The sequence below is a fragment of the Papio anubis genome, chromosome 10 (genome assembly GCF_008728515.1).
Source record: "Papio anubis isolate 15944 chromosome 10, Panubis1.0, whole genome shotgun sequence".
Taxonomy (NCBI): domain Eukaryota; kingdom Metazoa; phylum Chordata; class Mammalia; order Primates; family Cercopithecidae; genus Papio; species Papio anubis.
Genome location: NC_044985.1, coordinates 79,591,587 through 79,617,743, shown reverse-complemented (window position 1 = coordinate 79,617,743; position 26,157 = coordinate 79,591,587). Strand labels below are relative to the sequence as shown.

The following is a 26,157-nucleotide window of genomic DNA, read 5'->3' as shown; positions in this document are numbered from 1 at the left end:
CTTCTCAGCATATGGATAATCCTCAAGGATAGACCATATGTTAGGTCACAAAACAAGGTTTAAAACATTTTTTTAAAAGGAAATAATATCAAGCATCTTCTCTGACCACAGTGGAATAAAACTAGAAATTAATAACAAGAATTTTGGAAACTATACAAACACATAGGAATAAAGCAGTGTGCTCCTGAATGACCAGGGGGTCAATGAAAAAATTAAGAGGAAATTGAAAATTTCTTGAAACAAATGATAATGGAAACATAGTATACCAAAACATATGGGATCTAGTGAAAACAGTGCTAAGGGGAAATTTATAGATATAACTGCCTACACCAAAAAAACCTAATTATGCACCTTAAGGAACTAGAAAAGCAAGAGTAAACCAAACCCAAAATCAGTAGAGAAAAGAAATAATAAACATCAGAGCAGAAACAAAAAAATTGCAATGAAGAAAACAATAAAGATTAATGATATGAAAAGTTGGTTTTTGAAAAAATAAAATTGATAAACATTTAGCTAGACTACCTAAGACGTAAAGAGAGAAGACCCAAATGAGTAAAATCAGAAATGAAAGAGGAGACATTACAAATAATTCTGTAGAAATTCTAAGGATCAATAGTGGCTACTATAAGCAACTGTATGCCAATAAATAGGAGAATCTGGAGGAAATGCTTACATTCCTAGATACACACAAAGTACCAAGATTGAACCATGAAACAATAAAAAACCTGAACAGACCAACAAGTAACAAGATAGAATGCATAATAAAAAGTCTCCCAGTAAAGGAAAGCCCAGGACCCAATGGCTTCACTGCTAAATTCTAGCCAACATTTACAAAAGAACTAATGCCAATCCTACTCAAACTATTCTGAAAAATATAGGAAGAGAGAATACTTCCAAACCTATTCTATGAGGTCAGTATTACCTTGATACCAAAACTAGACAAAGACACGTCAAAAAAAGAAAACTTTAGGCCAATATCCCTGATGAATATTGAGGCAAAAATCCTCAACAAAATACTAGCAAACTGAATTCAACAATGCATTAAAAACATCATTCATCATGATCAAGTGGAATTTATCCCTGGGATGTAAGGATGGTTCAACATAAACATATCAATCAGTTTGATGCATCATATAAAGAGAATGAAGGACAAAAATAATATGATCTTTTCAATTGATACTGAAAAAGCATTTAATAAAATTCAACGTCACTTCCTGATGAAAACCCTCAAAAAACTGGCTATTGAAGGAACATACCTCAATGTAATAAAAGCCATAAAAGGCAGACCCACAGCTAGTATCTTACTGAATAGGGAAAAACTGAAAGCCTTTCATCTAAAATCTGGAACACATCAAGGATGCTCACTTTCACCACTGTTAGTCAACATAGTGCTGGAAGTTCTAGCTACAGCAGTCTGATGAGAGAAAGAAATAAAGGGCATCCAAATTGGAAAGGAAGAAGTCATATTTTCCTTGATGATTTTTTCTTTTTTTTGAGACAGAGTCTCACTCTGTTGACCAGGCTGGAGTGCAGTGGTGCGATCTTGGCTCACTGCAACTTCCGCCACCTGGGTTCAAGCGATTCATCTGCCTCAGCCTCGCGAGTAGCTAGGACTACAGACGCACACCACCATGCCCGGCTAATTTTTAATTTTTTTTTTTTTGTATTTTTAGTAGAGATGGGGTGTCACCATGTTAGCCAGGCTGATCTTGAACTCTTGACCTCGTGATTTGCCCGCCTCAGGCTCCCAAAGTGCTGGGATTACATGCGTGAGCCACCACGCCTGGCCAATATGATCTCATAGCTGGGAAAACATAAAGACTCCTCCAAAAAAAAAAAAAAAAAACTATTAGAGCTGATAAACAAGTTACAGGATACAAAATTAACATACAAAAATCAGTGGCATTTATATATGCCAAAGGTGGACAATCTGAACAAGAAATCAAGAAAGTAGTCCCATTTACAATAGTCTCAAATAAAATTAAATACCTAAGAATTAATTTAGCCAAAGAAGCCACAGGTCTCTGCAATGAAAAGTATAAAATATTGATGAAAGAAATTGAAGGGGACACAGAAAAAGGAATATTTCATGTTCATGGATTTGAAGAATCAATATTGTTAAAATGTTCATACTACCCAAAGCAATCTACATATTTAATGCAATCACTAACAAAATGCCAGTGAGATTCCTCACAACTAATAAAAACAATCCTAATTTTTTTTTGTCTCCTGCCCATCCCCACAGTTCTACAATTTTTGTGGAGCCACAAAAAAAACTCAGAATAGCCAAAGCTATCTTGAGCAAAAAGAACAAAACTGATGGAATCACATTACCTGGTTTCAAATTAGAATTCAGACCTTTAGTAACCAAAACAGTACGGTACTGGCGGAAAAACAGACACATAGACCAATGGAACAGAATGGAGAGCCCAGAAACAAATTCATAAATCTACAGTAAACTCATTTTAGAGAAAAATGCCAAGAACATACATTGGGAAAAAGACAGTCTCTTCAACAAATGGTGCTGGGACAACTGGATATTCATATACAGAAGAATGAAACTAGACCCCTATCTCTCACCATATACAAAAATCAAACCAAAATGGATTAAAGACTTAAATCTAAGACCTCAAACTATGAAGCTGCTACAGGGAAACATTGGAGAAAACTCTCCAGGAATTTGGACTGGGCAAAAATTTGTTGAGTAATACTCCTCAAGCATAGGCAAACAAAGCAAAAGTGGACAAATGGGATCACATCCAGTTAAAAAGCTTCCACACAACAAAGGAAACAATCAACAACATGAAAAGACAACCCAGAGCATGGGAGAAAATATCTGCAAACTACCCATCCGATGAAGGATTAATAACTGGAATACATAAAGAGATCATACAACTCCATTAGAAAATCTCTAATAACCTGAATTTAAAATAGGCAAAAGATCTGAAGAGATGTTTCACAAAAGAAGACATATGAATGACATGCAAATCAAAACTACAATGAGATATCATCTCACTTCAGTTAAAATGGCTTTTATTCAAAAGACAGGCAACAACTGCTGTCAAAGATGTAGAGAAGAGGAAACTGTCATACACTGTTGGTGGGAAAGTAAGTTAGTACAACCACTATGGAGAACAGATTGCAGCTTCCTTAAAAAACTAAAACTAGAGTTACCATATCATCCAGCAATTCCGCTGCTGGTATATATCCCAAAGAAAGGAAATCAAGATATCAAAGAGATATCTGCACTCCCATGTTTGTTGCAGCACTGTTCACAATAGCCATGATTTGGAAGCCTAAGTGTCCAGCAAGAGATGAGTGGATAAAGAAAATGTGGTATCTGGGGGTGGTGTCAAGGTGGCCAAATAGGAACAGCTCCAGCCTGCAGCTCCCAGCATGAGCAACACAGAAGACAGGTGATTTCTGCATTTCCAACTGAACCTCCGCTGCTGATACACAGGCAAACAGGGTCTGGAGTGGACCTCAAGCAAACTCCAACAGACCTGCAGCTGAGGGGCCTAACTGTTAGAAGGAAAACTAACAAATGGAAAGGACATCCACACCAAAACCCCATCTGTACATCACCATCATCAAAGACCAAAGGTAGATAAAACCACAAAGATGGGGAAAAAGCAGTGCAGAAAAGCTGAAAATTCTAAATATCAGAGCGCCTCTCCCCCTCCAAAGGAACGCAGCTCCTCTCCAGCAACAGAGCAAAGCTGGATGGAGAATGACTTTGATGAGTTGAGAGAAGAAGGCTTCAGAGGATCAAACTTCTCTGAGCTAAAGGAGGAAGTACAAACCCAGCACAAAGAAACTAAAAACCTTGAAAAAAGATTAGACTCATGGCTAACTAGAATAACCAGTGTAGAGAAGTCCTTAAAGGACCTGATGGAGCTGAAAACCATGGCATGAGAACTACATAACGAATGCACAAGCTTCAGCAGACGATTCTATCAACTGGAACAAAGGGTATCAGTGATTGAAGATCAAATGAATGAAATGAAGTGAGAAGAGAAGTTTAGAGAAAAAAGAGCAAAAAGAAACGAACAGAGCCTCCAAGAAATATGGGACTATGTGAAAAGACCAAATCTACGTCTGATTTGTGTACCTGAAAGTGATGGGGAGAATGGAACAAAGTTGGAAAACACTCTGCAGGATATTATCCAGGAGAACTTCCCCAACCTAGCAAGGCAGGCCAACATTCAAATTCAGGAAATACAAAGAACGCCACAAAGATACTCCTCAAGAAGAGCAACTCCAAGACATATAATTGTCAGATTCACCAAAGTTGAAATGAAGGAAAAAATGTCAAGGGCGGCCAGAGAGAAAGGTCAGGTTACCCACAAAGGGAAGCCCATCAGACTAACAGCGGATCTCTCGGCAGAAACTCTACAAGCCAGAAGAGAGTGGGGGCCAATATTCAACATTCTTTTTTTTTTTTCTTTTTTTTTTTTTTTTTTTTGAGACGTGAGTCTCTGTCGCCCAGGCTGGGATTGCAGGGCCCTCGACCTCGCTCACTGTAAGCTCCGCTTCTCCCCGGTTCACGCCATTCTCCTGCCTCAGCCTCCGGAGTAGCTGACTACAGGCGCTCACCACCACGCCTGGGCTAGTTTTTGTATCTTTTAGTAGAGACGGGTTTCTATCAGAAAGGCCAGGATGGTCTCGACGCTTCTGACCTCGTGATCCGCCTGTCTCCGCCTCCCCAAAGTGCTGGGATTACAGGCTTGAGCTTCGGTCATACCGGCCTCAACATTCTTAAAGAAAAGAATTTTCAACCCAGAATTTCATATCCGTGACAAACTAACTTTCATAATTGAAGGAGAAATAAAATCCTTACAGACAAGCAAATGTTGAGAGAGATTTTGTCACCAACAGGCCTGCCCTACAAGAGCTCCTGAAGGAAGCACTAAACATGGAAAGGAATAACTGGTACCAGCCACTGCAAAAACATGCCAAAATGTAAAGACCATCGATGCTAGGAAGACACTGCATCAACTAATGAGCAGAATAACCAGCTAACATCATAATGAGAGGCTCAAGATCACACATAACAATATTAACCTTAAATGTAAATGGGCTAAATGGTCCAATTAAAAGACACAGACTGGCAAATTGGATAAAGAGTCAAGACCCATCAGGGTGCTGTATTCAGGAGACCCATCTCGCATTCAGAGACACACATAGGCTCAAAATAAAAGGATGGAGGAAGATCGACCAAGCAAGTGGAAAACAAAAAAAGGCAGGGGTTGCAATCCTAGTCTCTGATAAAACAGACTTTAAACCAACAAAGATCAAAAGAGACAAAGAAGGCCATTACATAATGGTAAAGGGATCAATGCAACAAGAGCTAACTATCCTAAATATATAAGCACCCAATACAGGAGCACCCAGATTCATAAAGCAAGTCCTTAGAGACTTACAAAGAGACTTAGACTCCCATACAATAATAATGGGAGACTTTAACACCCCACTGTCAACATTAGACAGATCAATGAGACAGTTAACAAGGATATCCAGGAATTGAACTAAACTCTGCACCAAGGGGACCTAATAGACATCTACAGATCTCTCCACCCCAAATCAACAGAGCATACATTCTTCTCAGCACTACATCACACTTATTCCAAAATTGACCACATAAGTGAAATTAAAGCACTCCTCAGCAAATGTAAAAGAAGAGAAATTATAACATACTGTCTTTCAACCACAGTGCAATCAAACTAGAACTCAGGATGAAGAAATGCAATCAAAACCGCTCAACTACATGCAAACTGAACAACCTGCTCCTGAATGACTACTGGGTACATAACAAAATGAAGGCAGAAATAAAGATGTTCTTTGAAACCAATGAGAACAAAGATACAACATACCAGAATCTCTGGGACATATTTAAAGCAGTGTGGAGAGGGAAATTTATAACACTAAATGCACACAAGAGAAAGCAGGAAAGATCTAAAATTGACACTCTAACATCACAATTAAAAGAACTAGAGAAGCAAGAGCAAACACATTTAAAAGCTAGCAGAAGGCAAGAAATAACTAAGATCAGAGCAGAACTGAAGGAGATAGAGACAAAAAACCCTTCAAAAAATCAATGAATCCAGGAGGTGGTTTTTTGAAAAGATCAACAAAATCGATAGACTGTTAGCAAGACTAATAAAGAAGAAAAGAGAGAAGAATCAAATAGATGCAATAAAAAGTGATAAAGGGGATATCACCACCAATCCCACAGAAATACAAACTACCATCAGAGAATACTATAAACACCTCTATGCAAATAAACTAGAAAACCTAGAAGAAATGGATAAATTCCTGGACACATACACCCTCCCAAGACTAAAGCAGGAAAAAGTTGAATCCCTGAATAGACCAATAACAGGCTCTGAAATTGAGGCAATAATTAATAGCCTATTAACCAAACAAAGTCCAGGACTAGCCAGATTCACAGCTGAATTCTACCAGAGGTACAGGGAGGAGCTGGTACTATTCCTTCTGAAACTATTCCAATCAATAGAAAAAGAGGGAATCCTCCCTAACTCATTTTATGAGGCCAACATCATCCTGATACCAAAGCCTGGCAGAGACACAACAAAAAAAGAGAATTTTAGACCAATATGCCTGATGAACACTAACGCAAAAATCCTCAATAAAATACACACCGAATACAGCAGCACATCGAAAAGCTTATCCACCATGATCAAGTGGGCTTCACCCCTGGGATGCAAGGCTGGTTCAACATACGGAAATCAGTAAACATAATCCATCATATAAACAGAACCAAAGACAAAAAACATGATTATCTCAATAGATACAGAAAAAGCCTTTGACAAAATTCAACAGCCCTTCATGCTAAAAACTCTCAATAAATTTGGTATTGATGGAACATATCTCAAAATAATAAGAGCTATTTATGACAAACCCACAGCCAATAGCATACCGAATGGGCAAAACCTGGAAGCATTCCCCTTGAAAACTGGCACAAGACAGGGATGCCCTCTCTCACCACTCCTATTCAACATAGTGTTGGAAGTTCTGGCCAGGGCAATCAGGCAAGAGAAAGAAATAAAGGGTTTTCAATTAGGAAAAGAGGAAGTCAAATTGTCCCTGTTTGCAGGTGACATGATTGTATATTTAGAAAACCCCATCATCTCAGCCCCAAATCTCCTTAAGCTGATAAGCAACTTCAGCAAAGTCTCAGGATACAAAATCAATGTGCAAAAATCACAAGCATTCATATACACCAATAACAGACAAACAGAGAGCCAAATCATGAATGAACTTCCACTCACCATTGCTTTAAAGAGAATAAAATACCTAGGAATCCAATTTACAAGGGATGTGAAGGACCTCTTCAAGGAGAACTAGAAACCACTGCTCAATAAAATAAAAGAGGACACAAACAAATGGAAGAACATTCCATGCTCATGGATAGGAAGAATCAATATCGTGAAAATGGCCATACTGCCCAAGGTAATTTATAGATTCAATGCCATCCCCATTAAGCTACCAATGACTTTCTTCACAGAATTATAAAAACTACTTTAAAGTTCGTACGGAACCAAAAAGGAGCCCACATTGCCAAGACAATCCTAAGCCAAAGAACAAAGCTGGAGGCATCACACTACCTGACTTCAAGCTATACTACAAGGTTATAGTAACCAAAACAGCATGGTACTGGTACCAAAACAGAGATGTAGACCAATGGAACAGAACAGAGCCCTCAGAAATAATACCACACATCTACAACCATCTGATCATGACAAACCTGACAAAAACAAGAAATGGGAAAAGGATTCCCTATTTAATAAATGGTGCTGGGAAAACTGGCTAGCCATAAGTAGAAAGCTGAAACTGGACCCCTTCCTTATACCTTATACAAAAATTAATTCAAGATGGATTAGAGACTTAAATGTTAGACCTAAAACCATAAAAACCCTAGAAGAAGACCTAGGCAATACCATTCAGGACATAGGCATGGGCAAGGACTTCATGTCTAAAACACCAAAACCAATGGCAAGAAAAGCCAAAATTGACAAATGGAATCCACTTAAACTAAGAGCTTGTGCACAGCAAAAGAAACAACCATCAGAATGAACAGGTAACCTACAGAATGGGAGAAAAATTTTTGCAATGTACTCATCTGACAAAAGGCTATTATCCAGAACCTACAAAGAACTCAAACAAATTTACAAGAAAAAAACAATCCCCTCAAAAAGTGGGCAAAGAATATGAGCAGACACTTCTCAAAAGAAGACATTTTTGTAGCCAACAGACACATGAAAAAATGCTCATCATCACTGGTCATCAGAGAAATGCAAATCAAAACCACAATGAGATACCATCTCACACCAGTTAGAATGGCGATCATTAAAAAGTCAGGAAACAACAGGTGCTGGTGAAGATGTGGAGAAATAGGAACACTTTTATAGTGTTGGTGGGACTGTAAACTAGTTCAACCATTGTGGAAGACAGTGTGGTGTTTCCTCAAGGATGTAGAACTAGAAATACCATTTGACTCAGCCATCCCATTACTGGATATATATCCAAAGGATTATAAATCATGCTGCTATAAAGACACATGCACATGTATGTTTATTGCAACACTATTCACAATAGCAAAGACTTGGAATCAACCCAAATGTCCATCAATGACAGACTGGATTAAGAAAATGTGGTGCATATACACCATGGAATATTATGCAGCCATAAAAAAGGATGAGTTCATGTCCTTTGTAGGGATATGGATGCAGCTGGAAACCATCATTCTCAGCAAACTATTACAAGAACAGAAAATCAAACTCCACATGTTCTCACTCATAGATGGGAGTTGAACAATGAGAACACTTGGACCTAGGAAGGGGAACATCACACACCGGGGCCTGTTGTGGGGTGGGGGTAGTGGGGAGGGATAGCATTAGGAGATATACCTAATGTAAATGATAAATTAATGGGTGCAGCACTCCAATATGGCACATGTATACATATGTAACAAACCTGCACATTGTGCACATGTACCCTAGAACATAAAGTATAATTAAAAAAATAAAAATAATTTTAAAAACCAAAGAAAATGTGGTATCTGTACACAATGGAGTACTATTCAGCCATAACAGATAACGAGATTCTGTCATTTGCAACAATATTGATGGAACTGGAAGTCATTATATTAAGTGAAATATGCCGGGCACAGAAAGACAAACTTTGCATGTTCCCACTTAACTTGTGTGAGCTAAAAAGTTAAACATTGAATTCATGGAGAAAGAGAGTAGAAGGATGGTTACCAAAAGCTGGGAAGGGTAGTGGTGGGGTAGGAGGTAAGTGGGAAAGTTTAGTGAGTACAAAAAATAGTAAGAATAAATAAGATCTGGTATTTGTCAATAATAATTTAATTGCACATTTAAAAATAACCAAAGCAGGGCCAGGCGTGGTGGCTTACACTTCTAATCCCATCACTTTGGTAGGCCAAGGCAGGCAGATCACTTGAGCCAAGGAATTTGAGACCAACCTGAGCAACATGGCGAAAACCTATCTCCACTAAAATTACAAAAATTGGCCAGGCATGGTGGCACGTGCCTGTAGTCCCAGCTATTTGGGAGGCTGAGGTGGGAGGATCATTTGAGCCCAGGAAGTTGAGGCTGCAGTGAGCCAATATCTTGCCACTACACTCCAGCCTGGGTGACAGAGTGAGACTCTGTCTCAAAAACAAACAAAAAACCAAAAGTGTATAATTGGATTGTTTATAACATGCAGGATAAATGTTTGGGGGATGGATACCCCATTTAACATGTGATTATTAGGCATTGTATACCTCTATCAAAATATTTCATGTATGCCATAAGTATATACACCTACTTCTGTGTACCCACAAATATTTTTTAAAAACTGAGGCCACTGAAATTTTAAGTAACCTCATAACCGATGTATCTAGCTAATGAACACTTTCCAGTGCTCTTCTCAACTGTCCATGTCCTCACATACTTCACAACTAAACTAAGAGTAAGTGTTCAAGACTGAACTCGAGCTTCATTTTCTTTACAGAAACATCTGTGACTGCAGTATTTCAGCATTCTCTCTCAACTCTGGGTGTTAGCATTTTATATTATATTTTATTGATTTTAAATAGTTATTTCTCTGAGATGTCTTTTCTATTGCTTTATATTATTATTGAAAAATTAGTTAAATTTTCACCTATGTATATCTTTTCCCCTGAGCTGGATTACTAACTCCTTGGAGTTAGTATTTTACAATATAATACTTTTTTCTGTTTTCCACAGTACCTAACACAATGCTGTGTATATTAAAAAGTACTTTAGTTCTTATTAACTAAAGAATGATGCTGTATCCTCAATGTGTCTGAACAGACAACTTTTTCTTTATATATGTAAATGTGTATTAACTCTTTTAACTAACATAACCAGACATTGTTCTCTGAAAACTGTAATAAAAAAGAAATAGGGGAATGCTATTCAGCCTTAGAGGGGAAAAAAACGGGAAATCCTGTCATTTGTAACAACATGGATAAACCTGGAGCACTTATGTCAAATATGCTAGGAACAGAAAGACAAATACCACATTATCTCAATTATAGTGGATCTAAAAAAAATTAAACTCATAGAAGCAGAGAGTAGAATGATGCCTACAGGGGTGGGGCTGGTGGGCAGTGGGGATTGGGGAAGATGTTGGTCAAAGGATAAAAAATTTTAGGAGGAATACGTTTAAGGTATCTATTGTACAAATTGATGACTACAGCTAATAGCAACGTATTATATACTTGAACATTGCTAAGAGAGTAGATTGTGTAGTGTTCTCTTTACCAAAAAAAGTGTGTGAGGTAGTATATGTTAATTGGTTTTATTTACCCATTCCATAATATATACATTTTCTCGAAACATGTTGTGTACCATAAATATATACATTTTTGTCAATTGAAAAAAGAAATTAAAAAGGAAAATGAGATTGCTGCTCAGTTTTTCTAGATTATTGAAGTTTAACTTCAGGGTTTAGTAAGGTTTTTTTGGCTCACATTTGAAATAGATACTTAATAAAACTTAATTTGCAGTATCATTCACTTTCAAAATAACTAATATATTTAATACCTGTCCTTTCAGATTGAGCAGTTTAATGCTGAAGAGGAAGCATTTGGTTGGCTACCATCTGTATATCCTCAACGTAAAAAAATCCAAGATGGCTTGAACCCTTATCTTCGTCTTTACGAAACTGCTGTCGAATTTAGCAGCAAATATAGAACATGGACTGAAGGGCCATATCACAAAGTGAATCCAGACCAAGTAGAAGCAGATATTGGAAATTACTGGAGAGGATTATATAAACTGGAGAAAACCTTTCATGATTCTCCATATGCATTGGCAATGACAAAAAAAGTAAGATCAAAGGTGGAAGATTTCAAGCAGCACATTCCTCTCATTCAAGTGATCTGTAATCCTGGTTTGCGCCCCAGGCACTGGGAGGCCATGTCTGCCATTGTTGGTTACCCTTTGCAGCCATCAGATGACTCCACGGTCTTCTCCTTTTTAGACATGAATCTGGAACCATATCTAGACAGATTTGAAGGTATTAGTGAAGCAGCTAGCAAAGAATATTCTCTTGAAAAGGCGATGGAGAAGATGATTACTGAATGGGATGCAGTGGAATTTGTCATCCATTCTTATAGAGAAACTGGGACATTTATTTTGGCATCAGTTGATGACATTCAGATGTTGTTGGATGACCATATTGTTAAAACACAAACTATGCGAGGATCTCCTTTCATTAAGCCTTATGAAAAACAAATGAGGTAAAGTGACATTTATATGGCAATGTTTATGCTCTGTTACCAAAATCACTTGTATTTAATGTAAAGCTCCTTTGAGAATTATTTCACCCTTAATATCTCATGCTTAATATTTTATTTCTTTTCAGAATTGATTCTGCATTCCATACTTAGCATTTAATACTATATATTTAAGATCTTTAAATATTTAAAGATATAATCAATGGCTTCATTGCTATTGGAAGATTGCTCATTCTTTGCTATCATCTTAATGGTTTATTAACTTCTATATTCATAACAAAGACAGTGGACAGTCAACATCCAGATATTTGTTTTTATTGCCTACAATATGATCTTATTTTTTAACTCTCAAAAAATAATTTTGTATCTGTGAACTGAAGATAATTTTATTTTTAAAATATATTAGCTTGTCATAGAGGATTGCTGAATATCTATTGTAATTTCTACTCATATGCATGAAGGATGGCAAATAAGTGAAAAAGAATGAAACTATAATTTTAGTTTGGGATTTTTAAGCATCATACACAGCCAATTAAAGTAAGCCTAGCTGTCAATGTTTCCAGTTTTTGTAATTTACATTAAGCAGGCTATATATTACCTTTAAAAAACAGAGTCCATCAAAATCAGACTACTGTCTTCAGTGGATTTTCATGGCAAGAGAATGCTAACAGCTTGGTAGTATCTGCCTCTGGTGACTTAGGTGTTGTCATACACTTGGGCATGTTCTGACTGGCCTTGGCTCATTCTCTGGTCATTCTGCCTCCTGCCAGCTTGCTCCAGAATGCACATTAAGACAAGAACTTTTGAACTACTCTGAAAGTGGTACATCTAGATTCCATTTTAAGGGACTATGCATGATATCATTACCTGCTTGGAAATTTTCTGAATCAGACAAAAATTGGATAGAAAAAGAGGAAGAACAACAAAAGAAAACAGAAGCATTGAGGTTTTTTTGTGCAAAGAAGTTAAACAAATTCACTGATAAGCATTGAAATAAAAATATTTTAGAAAGACATCTGAAAATCCCTGGTTAGTTGGCAAACTCATTAACATTTGTTTGTTTTAAAGATCTAAAATCACAGAACACTGCTTAAATGATGAGTAATATGTTAATATACGTAAGACTACGCCACATCTAAGTTCTGTTGCTATTTAATTTAATTAATTTGAGATGGAGTCTTGCTCTGTTACCCAGGCTGGAGTGCAGTGGCGCGATCTCAGCTCCCTGCAACCTCCGCCTCCCGGATTCAAGCGAAGTTCTGTTGCTATTAATAAATCATTCTTCCTTATGACTATGTTATCTCTGATAGCAGAGTAATTACAAATGTCTGAGTTCAAATCTTGGCTCTATTGTTTGTTTTCTGGCTAAACTTGAGCCTGGCAGTTGCCTCTATGTGCCTTAGTCTCTTCATTGATAAACAGATGTTACGATGACCCTACCTCATAGAGTTGACATGATGATGGAATAAACACATAGAAACCTCAGAACTGTGCTTGTAAAATTATTAGTTTATGGAGTAATTATATTTATTCTTGAGGAAATTAAATCATTATGTGTATTCTCTATATTTAGAAACGAACTGATAACCTATTGTAAATTTAAATATTCCACCTTCTCATGAATGCTACACTATTTTGGAGTATGTAGATTTTTCTTTAAATGCCAGTTACATTTTATAAATTGAAACACAATTGACCCTTGAACAATTTAGGGTTTTAGGGGTGCTGAATCCCCACGCAGTTGAAAATCTGCATATAACTTTTGACTCCTCAAAACCTTAACTACAAATAGCCTACTGTTAACCAGAAACCTTACAAATAACATAATGCATACTTTGAATGTTACATGTATTATATACTATATTCTTATAATAAAGTAAGCTGGAGAAAAGGAAATGTTAAGAAAATCATGAGAAAAATATATTTACTATTCATTAAGTGGCAGTGGGTCATCATGAAGATCTTCATCCTCGTCATCTTCATGTTGAGTATACTGAAGAGGAGGAGGAGGAAGAGGAGGGATTGGTCTTGTTGTCTCAGGGATGGCAGAAGCAGAAGAGGTGGAGAGGGTGGAAGGGGAGCCAGGAGAATCAGGCAAAGTCCATGTAACCTTTATTGAAAAAAATCCGTGTAAAAGTGGACCTACACAGTTGAAACCTGTGTTGTTGAAGGGTCAACTATATTTTAGAAATAAAGGCTTTATTCTAGAAATAAGGGGCCCAAATTAAGGGGGAAAAAAGAGCATTGAAGGAAAGGAGTATTGGATGTAACTATCTTTCCTCAGAAGCTCAGAGTATCCTTGATTGGGAATACCTTTACTGTCAATAAAATCTCATTTTTCAATTTGTACTCTCTAGTCATGGAACTAGATAGCAGAAAGGTTTATTTCTATGATGTATACAGAAACCAGCCCAACAGTAGATAAGTATATCTTAACATGTATATCTGTATAAGCATAAATGTTATATTATTATCTTTAAACATATTTTGTAGAACAAATCTAGTGATTTATCTTTAAATGCAACTAGATGAATGGAAATTGGAATATTATATACATTTATATACAAGGTTATATACAGTTGTATAACATTATATACAAGATTGACAGTCTAGTTGTGGTTTTGAATTTTGTCATTTGAAACATTTGCTTGGTTTGCTGTCAATAAGAGCCACTGTGTTTTGCTTCTCAGAGAATGGGAGGGCAAGCTCCTACTGCTTCAGGAGATTCTGGATGAATGGCTCAAGGTCCAAGCCACGTGGCTGTATCTGGAGCCCATTTTCAGTTCTCCAGACATTATGTCTCAGATGCCTGAGGAAGGCAGACGATTTACAGCTGTGGATAAGACATGGAGAGATATAATGAGAACTGTCATACAGGTAGGTGAAAAAATCTCCAAAAATGCCATTATTTGGTTGAAGTGACATGATTTGTGTTTTCAGAAATCCATATAAACCATTATTGTTTCCAATAAGCCATTATCTGTTTCACATGTACATTGTCTTTTCAGCTATTATTTTAGAATGCCAGGAGCAGAAAATGTTGCAAGCAAAAGTAGATATTTTGTCCTGATTACTCCTTGAAGTCCAAATTGAAATTTGCATTGTTTAACAACCTTTGGTTCTATTATTGATTCTTATCTGATACTCTGGTAGGAAGACACTGTACGAGGTACTTGCTGACTCCGTCTATTGTGTGGCTGTCTTGTTACGGAATACAACCCACTGAAACTCACTGTGGTGCACAAATGTCAGTATACCAACGACTCAACACATTTTTCTGGTAGGGACCTAAAAACAGATGAGTTGCAAAGATAAATATATCTAAAAAGTTCAATAAATGCAAATAAGATACAGTAAAGAAAGAAAAATACACAAATACTGTGGAGGAGAACTTATAATTTAAACTAAAGAGAGAATTTAATAAAAACTGGTAACACTAAAAAAAAGTACCTTTTGTGTTCAATTCAGAGGACTTTTTTTTTTTTTTGGGGGCCAGGGTCTAGCCTATCACAGGCTGGAGTGCAGTGGTGCAATCTAGGCTTACCTGCAGCCTTTGCCTCCCAGGCTCAAGTGATTCACCTCAGCCTCTCGGGAAATTAACTGAGATTACAGTCATAGCCACCACCATGCCCAGCTAATTTTGCTATTATTTTGGTAGAGCGGGGGTTTTACTTCCGTTAGCCAGGCTAGTCTTGATCCTGACTCAGAGTGATCCACCCATCTCGGCCTTCCAAAGTGCTGGGATTACAGGCATAAGCCACTGTGGCTGGCAGAATACATTTATTTACTGCCTCAGAAGCATGGTTGTGTGTCATTAAATATTAAAATAGAAAAAAGTTAGTTATTAAATCATATCATTAAATGAATATAAACTTCTGCATTGGTATTTTGATAAAATATAATACTATAAGGTAGGATAAGTATTATCTTAAAAATGTCCTACCCTGAAATAGAAATATGCATATCTTTATTGTTATTTAAACTTTAAGAGCTGTTACTATAATCCAAAATGTTGATAATACTGTATTGACGTCAACTATATGATTTGATAGGATAATATTCAGAAAGATGGACATGGCTTTATTTATTTAATCTTTACCTCGTTTATATAATAGTACCTGAAATAAATCTTTTTATAAACCAAACCTTTGTAAAATTAATCACACTGGAATTAATTCCATATTTAAAGAACCCATTAGTAAGTTGCTTTGTAACACAATCATCTCTAATTAATTTATGTCAGAAATTCAGTCTTTTATATATAGTTTCCTTATGGCAGTGCAAAATCCTCATAATATGGATATATTTTCGTTAGGAAGGTGATGAAGGAGAATTTTTTTGTTGTTTAAAAAAGCAAAAAGTAGTAGAGACGGGGGGCGCCCAAGATGGCCAAATAGGAACAGCTCAAGCCTCCAGCTCCCAGCGTGAGCAACACAGAAGATGGGTGATTTCTGCATTTTCAACTGAGATAGCAGGTTCATCTCACTGGGGCATGTCAGACAGTCGGTGCTGGTCAGCAGGTGCAGCCCGACCAGCGAGAGCTGAAACAGGGCGAGGCATCACCTCACCTGGGAAGCTCAAGGGGCAAGGGAATTCTTTTCCCTAGCCAAGGGAAACTGAGCCACACAACACCTGGAAAATTGGGTAACTCCCACCCTAATACTGCACTTTACCGAGGATCTTAGCAAATGGCACACCAGGAGATTTAATCCCACACCTGGCCTGGAGGGTACCATGCCCACGGAGCCTCCTTCCTTGAGAGCACAGCAGTCTGAGATCTAACTGCAAGGCAGCAGCAAGGCTGCATAAGGGATGCACTAAACATCGAAAGGAATAACTGGTACCAGCCACTGCAAAAGCATGCCAAAATGTAAAGACCATCGATGTTAGGAAGAAACTGCATCAGCTAATGAGCAGAATAACCAGCTAACATCATAATGACAGGATCAAGTTCACACATAACAATATTAACCTTAAATGTAAATGGGCTAAATGGTCCAATTAAAAGACACAGAATGGCAAATTGGATAAAGAGTCAGACCCATCAGTGTGCTGTATTCAGGAGACCCATCTCATGTGCAAACACACACATAGGCTCAAAATAAAGGGATGGAGGAAGATCGACCAGCAAATGGAGAACAAAAAAAAGCAGGGGTTGCAATCCTAGTCTCCGATAAAACAGACTTTAAACCAACAAAGATCAAAAGAGACAAAGAAGGCCATTACATAATGGTAAAGGGATCAATTCATCAGGAGGAACTAACTATCCTAAATATATATGCACCCAATACAGGAGCACCCAGATTCATAAAGCAGGTGCTTAGAGACTTACAAAGAGACTTAGACTCCCATGCAATAATAATGGGAGACTTTAACACCCCACTGTTAACATTAGACAGATCAACGAGACAGAAAGTTAACAAGGATATCCAGGAATTGAACTCAACTCTGCACCAAGGGGACCTAATAGACATCTACAGAACTCTCCACCCCAAATAAACAGAATATACATTCTTCTCAGCACCATATCACACTTATTCCAAAATTGAGCACATAGTTGGAGGTAAAGCACTCCTCAGCAAATGTAAAAAACCAGAAATTATAACAAACTCTCAGACCACAGTGCAATCAAACTAGAACTAAGGACTAAGAAACTCAATCAAAACTGCTCAACTGCTTGGAAACTGACCCGCCTGCTCCTGAATGGCTACTGGGTAAATAACAAAATGAAGGCAGAAATAAAGATGTTCTTTGAAACCAATGAGAACAAAGATACAACATACCAGAATCTCTGGGACACATTTAAAGCAATGTGTAGAGGGAACTTTATAGCACTACATGCCCACAAGAGAAAGCAGGAAAGATCTAAAATTGACACCCTAACATCACAAGTAAAAGAACTAGACAAGCAAGAGCAAATACATTCAAAAGTTAGCAGAAGGCAAGAAATAACTAAGATCAGAGCAGAAATGAAGGAGATAGAGACACAAAAAACCCTTCAAAAAATCAATGAATCCAGGAGCTGGTTTTTTGAAAAGATCAACAAAATTGACAGACCACTAGCAAGACTAATAAGAAAAGAGAGAAGAATCAAATAGATGCAATAAAAAATGATAAAGGGGATATCACCACCAATCCCACAGAAATACAAACTACCATCAGAGAATACCATAAACACCTCTATGCAAATAAACTAGAAAACCTAGAAGAAATGGATAATTTCCTGGACACTTACAGTCTCCCAAGACTAAGCCAGGAAGAAGTTGAATCCCTGAATAGACCAATAGCAGGCTCTGAAATTGAGGTAATAATTAATAGCCTACCAACCAAATAAAGTCCAGGACCAGACAGACAGATTCACAGCTGAATTCTACCAGAGGTACAAGGAGGAGCTAGTACCATTCCTTCTGCTATTCCAATCAATAGAAAAAGAGGGAATCCTCCCTAACTCATTTTATGAGGCCAACATCATCCTGATACCAAAGCCTGGCAGAGATACAACAAAAGAAGAGAATTTTAGACCAATATACCTGATGAACATCAATGCAAAAATTCTCAATAAAATACTGGCAAACTGAATCCAGCAGCACATCAAAAAGCTTATCCACCATGATCAAGTGGGCTTCATCCCTGGGATGCAAGGCTGGTTCAACATACGGAAATCAGTAAACATAATCCAGAATATAATCAGACCCAAGACAAAAACCACATGATTATCTCAATAGATGCAGAAAAGGCCTTTGACAAAATTCAACAGCCCTTCATGCTAAAAACTCTCAATAAATTTGGTATTGATGGAACATATCTCAAAATAATAAGAGCTATTTATGACAAACCCACAGCCAATAGCATACCGAATGGGCAAAAACTGGAAGCATTCCCTTTGAAAACTGGCACAAGACAGGGATGCCCTCTCTCACCACTCCTATTCAATATAGTGTTGGAAGTTCTGGCTGGGGCAATCAGGCAAGAGAAAGAAATAAAGAGTATTCAGTTAGGAAAAGAAGAAGTCAAATTGTCCCTGTTTGCAGATGACATGATTATATATTTAGAAAACCCCATTGTCTCAACCCAAGATCTCCGTAAGCTGATAAGAAACTTCAGCAAAGTCTCAGGATACAAAATCAATGTGCAAAAATCACAAGCATTCTTATACACCAGTAACAGACAAACAGAGAGCCAAATCATGAATGAACTCCCATTCACAATAGCTTCAAAGAGAATAAAATACCTAGGAATCCAACTTACAAGAGAAGTAAAGGACCTCTTCAAGGAGAACTACAAACCACTGCTCAGTGAAATAAAAGAGGACACAAACAAATGAAGAACATACCATGCTCATGGATAGGAAGAATCAATATTGTTAAAATGGCCATACTGCTCAAGGTAATTTATAGATTCAATGCCATTCCCATTAATCTACCAATGACTTTCTTCACAGAATTGGAAAAAACTACTTTAAAGTTCATATGGAACCAAAAAAGACCCCACATTGCCAAGACAATCCTTAGCCAAAGAACAAAGCTGGAGGCATCACGCTACCTGACTTCAAACTATACTACAAGGCTACAGTAACCAAAAAGCATGGTACTGGTACCAAAACAGAGATATAGACCAATGGAACAGAACAGAGTCCTCAGAAATAATACCACACATCTACAACCATCTGGTCTTTACAAACCTGACAAAAAGAAGAAAAGGGGAAAGGATTCCCTATTTAATAAATGGTACTGGGAAAATTGGCTAGCCATAAGTAGACGCTGAAACTGGATCCTTTCCTTACTCCTTATATGAAAATTAATTCCAGATGGATTAGAGACTTAAATGTTAGACCTAAAACCATAAAAACCCTAGAAGAAAACCTAGGTAATAGCATTCAGGACACAGGCATGGGCAAGGACTTCATGTCTAAAACACCAAAAGCAATGGCAACAAAAACCAAAATTGACAAATGAGATCTAATTAAACTAAAGAGCTCCTGCACAGCAAAAGAAATTACCATCAGAGTGAACAGGCAACCTACAGAATGGGAGAAAAATTTTTGCAATGTACTCATCTGACAAAGGGCTATTATCCAGAACCTACAAAGAACTCAAACAAATTTACAAGAGAAAAACAACCCCATCAAAAAGTGGGCAAAGGATATGAACAGATACTTCTCAAAAGAAGACATTCATACAGCCAACAGACACATGAAAAAATGCTCATCATCACTGGCCATCAGAGAAATGCAAATCAAAACCACAATGGGATACCATCTGACACCAGTTAGAATGGCAATCATTACAAAATCAGGAAACAACAGGTGCTGGAGAGGATGTGGAGAAATAGGAACACTTTTACACTGTTGGTGGAACTGTAAACTAGTTCAACCATTGTGGAAAACAGTATGGCGATTCCTCAAGGATCTAGAACTAGAAATACCATTTGACCCAGCCATCCTGTTACTGGGTGTACACCCAAAGGATTATAAATCATGCTGCTATAAAGACACATGCACACATATGTTTATTGCAGCACTATTCACAATAGCAAAGACTTGGAATCATCCCAAATGTCCATCAATGACAGACTGGATTAAGAAAATGTGGCACATATACACTATGGAATACTATGCAGCCATATAAAAGGATGAGTTCATGTCCTTTGTAGGGACATGGATGCAGCTGGAAACCATCATTCTCAGCAAACTATCTCAAGAACAGAAAACCAAACACCACATGTTCTCACTCATAGGTGGGAATTGAACAATGAGATCACTTGGACACAGGAAGGGGAACATCGCACACCAGGGCCTATTGTGGGGAGAGGGTCGAGGGGAGGGATAGCATTAGGAGATATAGGTAATGTAAATGACGAGTTAATGGGTACAGCACACCAATATGGCACATGTATACATATGTAACAAACCTGTGTGTTGTGCACGTGTACACTAAAACTTAAAGTATAATAATAATCAAAAAAGGGCAAAAAAAAGCAAAAAGTAGATACTTGTATTCTTTTAGTTAATATATTTAAGAAATTAAATTCTTTTTTAATATGTAATCAAAATACTCTTCAAAATTCCATATTGCTAAGAAATTTTATAGATATCTCAGGTCCTTGAAAGGGCAGCTATGTTGGGCCTTGTAAATAATGGAGGCATATTTTTATCCTATAAAACCACTGGAAACAAACAAAAACATTACTTACCCTCATTTCTTTTTTTTTTTTTTGAGACGGAGTCTCACTCTGTCACCCAGGCTGGAGTGCAGTGGCACGATCTCCACTCACTGCAAGCTCCGCTGCCTCCCAGGTTAATGCCATTCTCCTGCCTCAACCTCCCTAGAAGCTGGGACTACAGGCACCAGCCACCATGCCTGGCTAATTTTTTTGTATTTTCAGTAGAGGCGGGGTTTCACTGTGTTCGCCAGGATGGTCTCGATCTCCTGACGTCGTGATCCGCCCACCTTGGCCTCCCAAAGTGCTGGGATTATAGACGTGAGCCACCGCACCCGGCCACTTACCCTCATTTCTAAATAAATAGGTATTTTCTGTTGGGGAGGGGAGAGTAACACTTCATTTACTTTTGCTTAAGACTTGATTGTCTTTCTCATCTGCTTTGCATTTTCTCTTTCTCCATATATTAGTATTCAGGGAAGCTTTGGCTCATGCTCTCCAAAGAGCTGAAAATAAACATATACCCATATTCTCTTAGGAAGTCTAATTAGATGATGTGTATAGTAGAGGCCACTGGATTAATTACTTGGTACATAAGGTTATTGCCTTCATTCTTAGGAGTTCCTAATAAACGTTCTTTTAAAAACCTCAGAGGCTAAAAATGGGACATAAATACTATTGTTAATGTAACTGGCTTACAGTGTAAACAAAGCTGCTGGGAAGTTCCAACGGGGTAGAGCCCACTGTGGTTTGGCATGGCCGCTGTAGCCAGACTGTCTCTGTAGATTCCTCCTCTCTGGGCAGGGCATCTCTGAAAGAAACGCAGCAACCCCAGTCAGCAGCTTATAGATAAAACTCCTGTCTCCCTGGGACAGAGCACCCATGGGAAGGGGTGGCTGTGGGCACAGCTTCAGCAGACTTAAACTTTCGTGCCTGCTGGCTCTGAAGAGAACAGTGGATCACCCAGCACAGCGCTTGAGCTCTGCTAAGGGACAGACTGCCTTCTCAAGTGGGCCCCTGACCCCTGTGCCTCCTGAGTGGGAGATACCTCCCAACAGGCGTCAACAGACACCCCATACAGGAGAGCTCCATCTGGCTGGCATCTGGCAGGTGCCCCTCTGGGACGAAGCTTCCAGAGGAAGGGATAGGCAGCAATCTTTGCTGTTCTGCAGCCTCTGCTGGTGATACCCAGGCAAACAGAGTCTGGAGTTGAACTTCAGCAAACTCCAGCAGACCTGCAGCAGACGGCCCTGACTATTAGAAGGAAAACCAACAAACAGAAAGGAATAGCATCAACATCCACAAAAAGGGCATCCACACAAAAACCCTATCCGAAGGTCACCAGCATCAAAGATCAAAGGTCAAAGGTAGATAAACCCACGAATATGAGGAAAAACCAGTGCAAAAGGGCTGAAAGTTCCAAAAACCAGAATGCCTCTTCTCCTCCAAAGGATTACAACTCCTTGCCAGCAAGGGAACAACACTGGACCGAGAATGAGTTTCACAAATTGACAGAAGTAGGCTTCAGAAGGTAGGTAGTAAACTCCTCCAAGCTAAAGGAGCATGTTCTAACCCAATGCAAGGAAACTAAGAACCTTGAAAAAAGGTTAGACAAATTGCTAACTAGAATAACCAGTGTAGAGAAGAACATAAATGACCTGATGGAGCTGAAAAACACAGCACAAGAACTTCGTGAAGCATACAGAAGTATCAATAGCCAAATTGATCAAGTGGAAGAAAGGATGTCAGAGATTGAAGAGCAACTTAATGAAATAAAGCGTGAAGACAAGATTAGAGAAAAAGAATGAAAAGGAGAGAAGAAAGCCTTCAAGAAATATGGGAGTACGTGAAAAGACCAAACCTACACGTTTGATTGGTGTACCTGAAAGTGATGGGGAGAATGGAACCAAGTTGGAAAACAGTCTTCAGGATATTATCCAGGAGAACTTCCCCAACCTAGCAAGACAGGCCAACATTCAAATTCAGGAAATACAGAGAACACCACAAAGATACTCCTTGAGAAAAGCAACCCCAAGACACATAATCGTCAGATTCATCACGGTTGAAATGAAGGAAAAAATGTTAAGGGCAGCCAGAGAGAAAGGTCGAGTTAACCGCAAAGGGAAGCCCCTTGAACTGACAGCAGATCTCTCTGCAGAAACCCTCCAAGCCGGAAGAGAGTAGGGACCAATATACAACATTCTTAAAGGAAAGAATTTTCAACCTAGAATTTTATATCCAGCCAAGCTAAGCTTCATAAGAGAAGGATAAATAAAATCCTTTACAGACAAGCAAATGCTGAGAGATTTTGTCACCACCAAGCCTGCCTTACTAGAGCTCCTGAAAGAAGCACTAAATGTGGAAAGAAACAACTAGTATCAGCCACTGCAAAAACATACCAGATTGTAAAGATCATCGACACTACGAAGAAACTGCATCAACTAACGGGCCGAATAACCAGCTAGAATCGTAATGACAGGATCAAATTCACACATAACAATATTAACCTTAAATGTAAGCGGGTTAAATGCCCCAATTAAAATAAACAGACTGGCACATTGGATAAAGAGTCAACACCCATTGGTGTGGTATATTCAGGAGACCCATCTCATATGCAAACACACACAGAGGCTCAAAATAAAGGGATGGAGGAATATTAACCAAGCAAATGGAAAGAAAAAAAAAAAGCAGAGGTTGCAATCCTAGTCTCTGATAAAACAGACTTTAAACCAACAAAGATTGAAAGAGACAAAGAAGGGTATTACATAATGGTAAAGGGATCAATGCAACAAGAAGAGCTAACTATCCTAAATATATGTGTGCCCAATATAGAAGCACCCAGATTCATAAAGCAAGTTCTTAGAGACCTAAAAAGAGACTTGGACTCCCACACAATAATAGTGGGAGAGTTTAACACCCCACCATATTAGACAGATCAACAAGACAAAAAATTAACAAGGATATTCAGGACTTTAACCCAGCTCTGGACCAAGCAGACCTAATAGACATCTACAGAACTCTCTGCCCCAAATCAACGGAATATGCATTCTTCTCAGTACCACATCACACTTACTCTACATTTGACCACATAATTGGAAGTAAAACACTCCTCAGCAAATGCAAAAGAACAGAAATCATAACAGTCTCTCAGACCATGGTGCAATCAAATCAGAACTCAGGATTAAGAAACTCACTTACAACCACACAACTACATGGAAACTGAACAACCTGCTCCTGAATGACTACTGGGTAAATAATTAAGGCAGAAATAAATGAGTTATTTGAAGCCAATGAGAACAAAGACACAACATACCAGAATCTCTGGGATACAGGTAAAGTAGTGTTTAGAGGGAAATTTATACCACTAAATGCCCACAGGAGAAAGTGGCAAAGATCTAAAATTGACACCCTAACATCACAATTTAAAGAACTAGAGAACCAAGAGCAAACAAATTCAAAAGCTAGCAGAAGACAAGAAATGACTTAGATCAGAGCAGAACTGAAGGAGATAGAGACACAAAAAATCCTTCAAAAAATCAAAATGAATCCAGGAGCTGGTTTTGTGTGTGTGTGTTTTTGTTTTGTTTTGTTTTGTTTTGTTTTGTTTTGTTGAGACGGACTCTCACTCTGTCGCCTAGGCTGGAGTACAGTGGCGCCATCTCGGCTCGCTGCAAGCTCCGCCTCCTGGGTTCACTCCGTTCTCCTGCCTTAGCCTCCCGAGTAGCTGGGACTACAGGCACCTGCCACCATGCCTGGCTAATTTAGTTTTTGTATTTTTAGTAGAGACGGGGTTTCACCATGTTAGCCAGGATGGTCTCCATCTCTTGACCTTGTGATCTGCCTGCCTTGGCCTCCCAAAGTGCTGGGATTACAGGCGTGAGCCACCACGCCCAGCCAGGAGCTAGTTTTTTGAAAAGATTAACAAAATAGATAGACTGCTAGCCAGATTGATGAAGAAGAAAAGAGAGAAGAATAAATAGACACAATAAAAGAAATGATAAAGGGGATATCACCACCGGCCCCACAGAAATGCAAACTACCGTCACAGAGAATACTATAAATACCTCTACACAAATAAACTACAAAACCTGGAAGAAATGGATAAATTCCTGGACACATACACCATCCCAAAACTAAACCAGGAAGAAGTTGAATCCCTGAATAGACTAATAACAAGTTCTGAAATTGAGGCAGTAATTAATAGCCTATTAACCAAAAAAAGCCCAGGAACAGACAGATTTACAACCGAATTCTACCAGAGGAGTGCAAAGAGGAGCTGGTACCACTCCTTTTGAAACTATTCCAAAGAATAGAAAAAGAGGGATTCCCCCCTAACCCATTTTATGAGGCCAGCATCATCCTGATACCAAGACCTGGCAGAGACACAACAAAAAAAGAAAATTTCAGGCCAATATCCCTGATGAACATTGATACGAAAATCCTCAATAAAATACTAGCAAACTGAATCTAGCAGCACATCAAAAAGCTTATCCACCATGATCAAGTCAGTTTCATCCCAGGGATGCAAGGCTGATTCAACATACACAAATCAGTAAACATAATCCATCGCATAAACAGAACCAAAGACAAAAACCACATGATTATCTCAATAGATGCAGAAAAGGCCTTTGATAAAATTCAACACGACTTTATGCTAAAAACTCTCAATAAACTAAGTATTGATGGAACGTATTTCAAAATAATAAGATATTTATGACAAACCCACAGCCACTATCATACTGAATGGGCAAAACCTGGAAGCATTCCCTTTGAAAACTGGCACAAGACAAATATGCCCTCTCTCACCACTCCTATTCAACATAGGATTGGAAGTTCTGGCTGGGGCAATCAGGCAAGAGAAAGAAATAAAGAGTAAGCCAGGCGCAGTGGCTCATGCCTGTAATCTCAGCACTTTGGGAGGCTGAGGCGGGTGGATCACCTGTGGTCAGGAGTTTGCGACCAGCCTGACCAACAAAGTGAAACTCCATCTCTACTAAAAATACAAAAATTAACCAGGTGTGGTGGCGCGTGACTGTAGTCCCAGCTCTTCGGGAGGCTAAGACAGGAGAATTGCTTGAACCCAGGAGGCAGAGGTTGCAGTGAACTGATGTTGCGCCACTGCACTCCAGCCAGGGCGATGGAGTGAGACTCCATCTCAATCAATCAATCAATCAATCCATAGTATTCAAATAGGAAAGAGGAAG

At 38.5% G+C, this 26,157-nt stretch overlaps 1 protein-coding gene across 3 annotated transcripts in view; it reads left to right on the top strand.

Moving 5' to 3' along the window:
* DNAH7 (dynein axonemal heavy chain 7) overlaps positions 1-26,157 on the top strand; it is a 340,785-nt gene that overhangs the window by 100,607 nt on the left and 214,021 nt on the right. For all 3 annotated transcript variants that reach the window (XR_004176604.1, XM_009182666.4, XM_031651428.1), the window contains exons 18-19: positions 11,112-11,797; positions 14,485-14,671. Coding sequence is in view for 2 of the 3 variants with exons in the window: in XM_009182666.4 (XP_009180930.4) it covers positions 11,112-11,797; positions 14,485-14,671 (873 nt within the window). In the remaining variant the exon portion in view is untranslated. The remainder of the gene's footprint in view (positions 1-11,111; positions 11,798-14,484; positions 14,672-26,157) is intronic.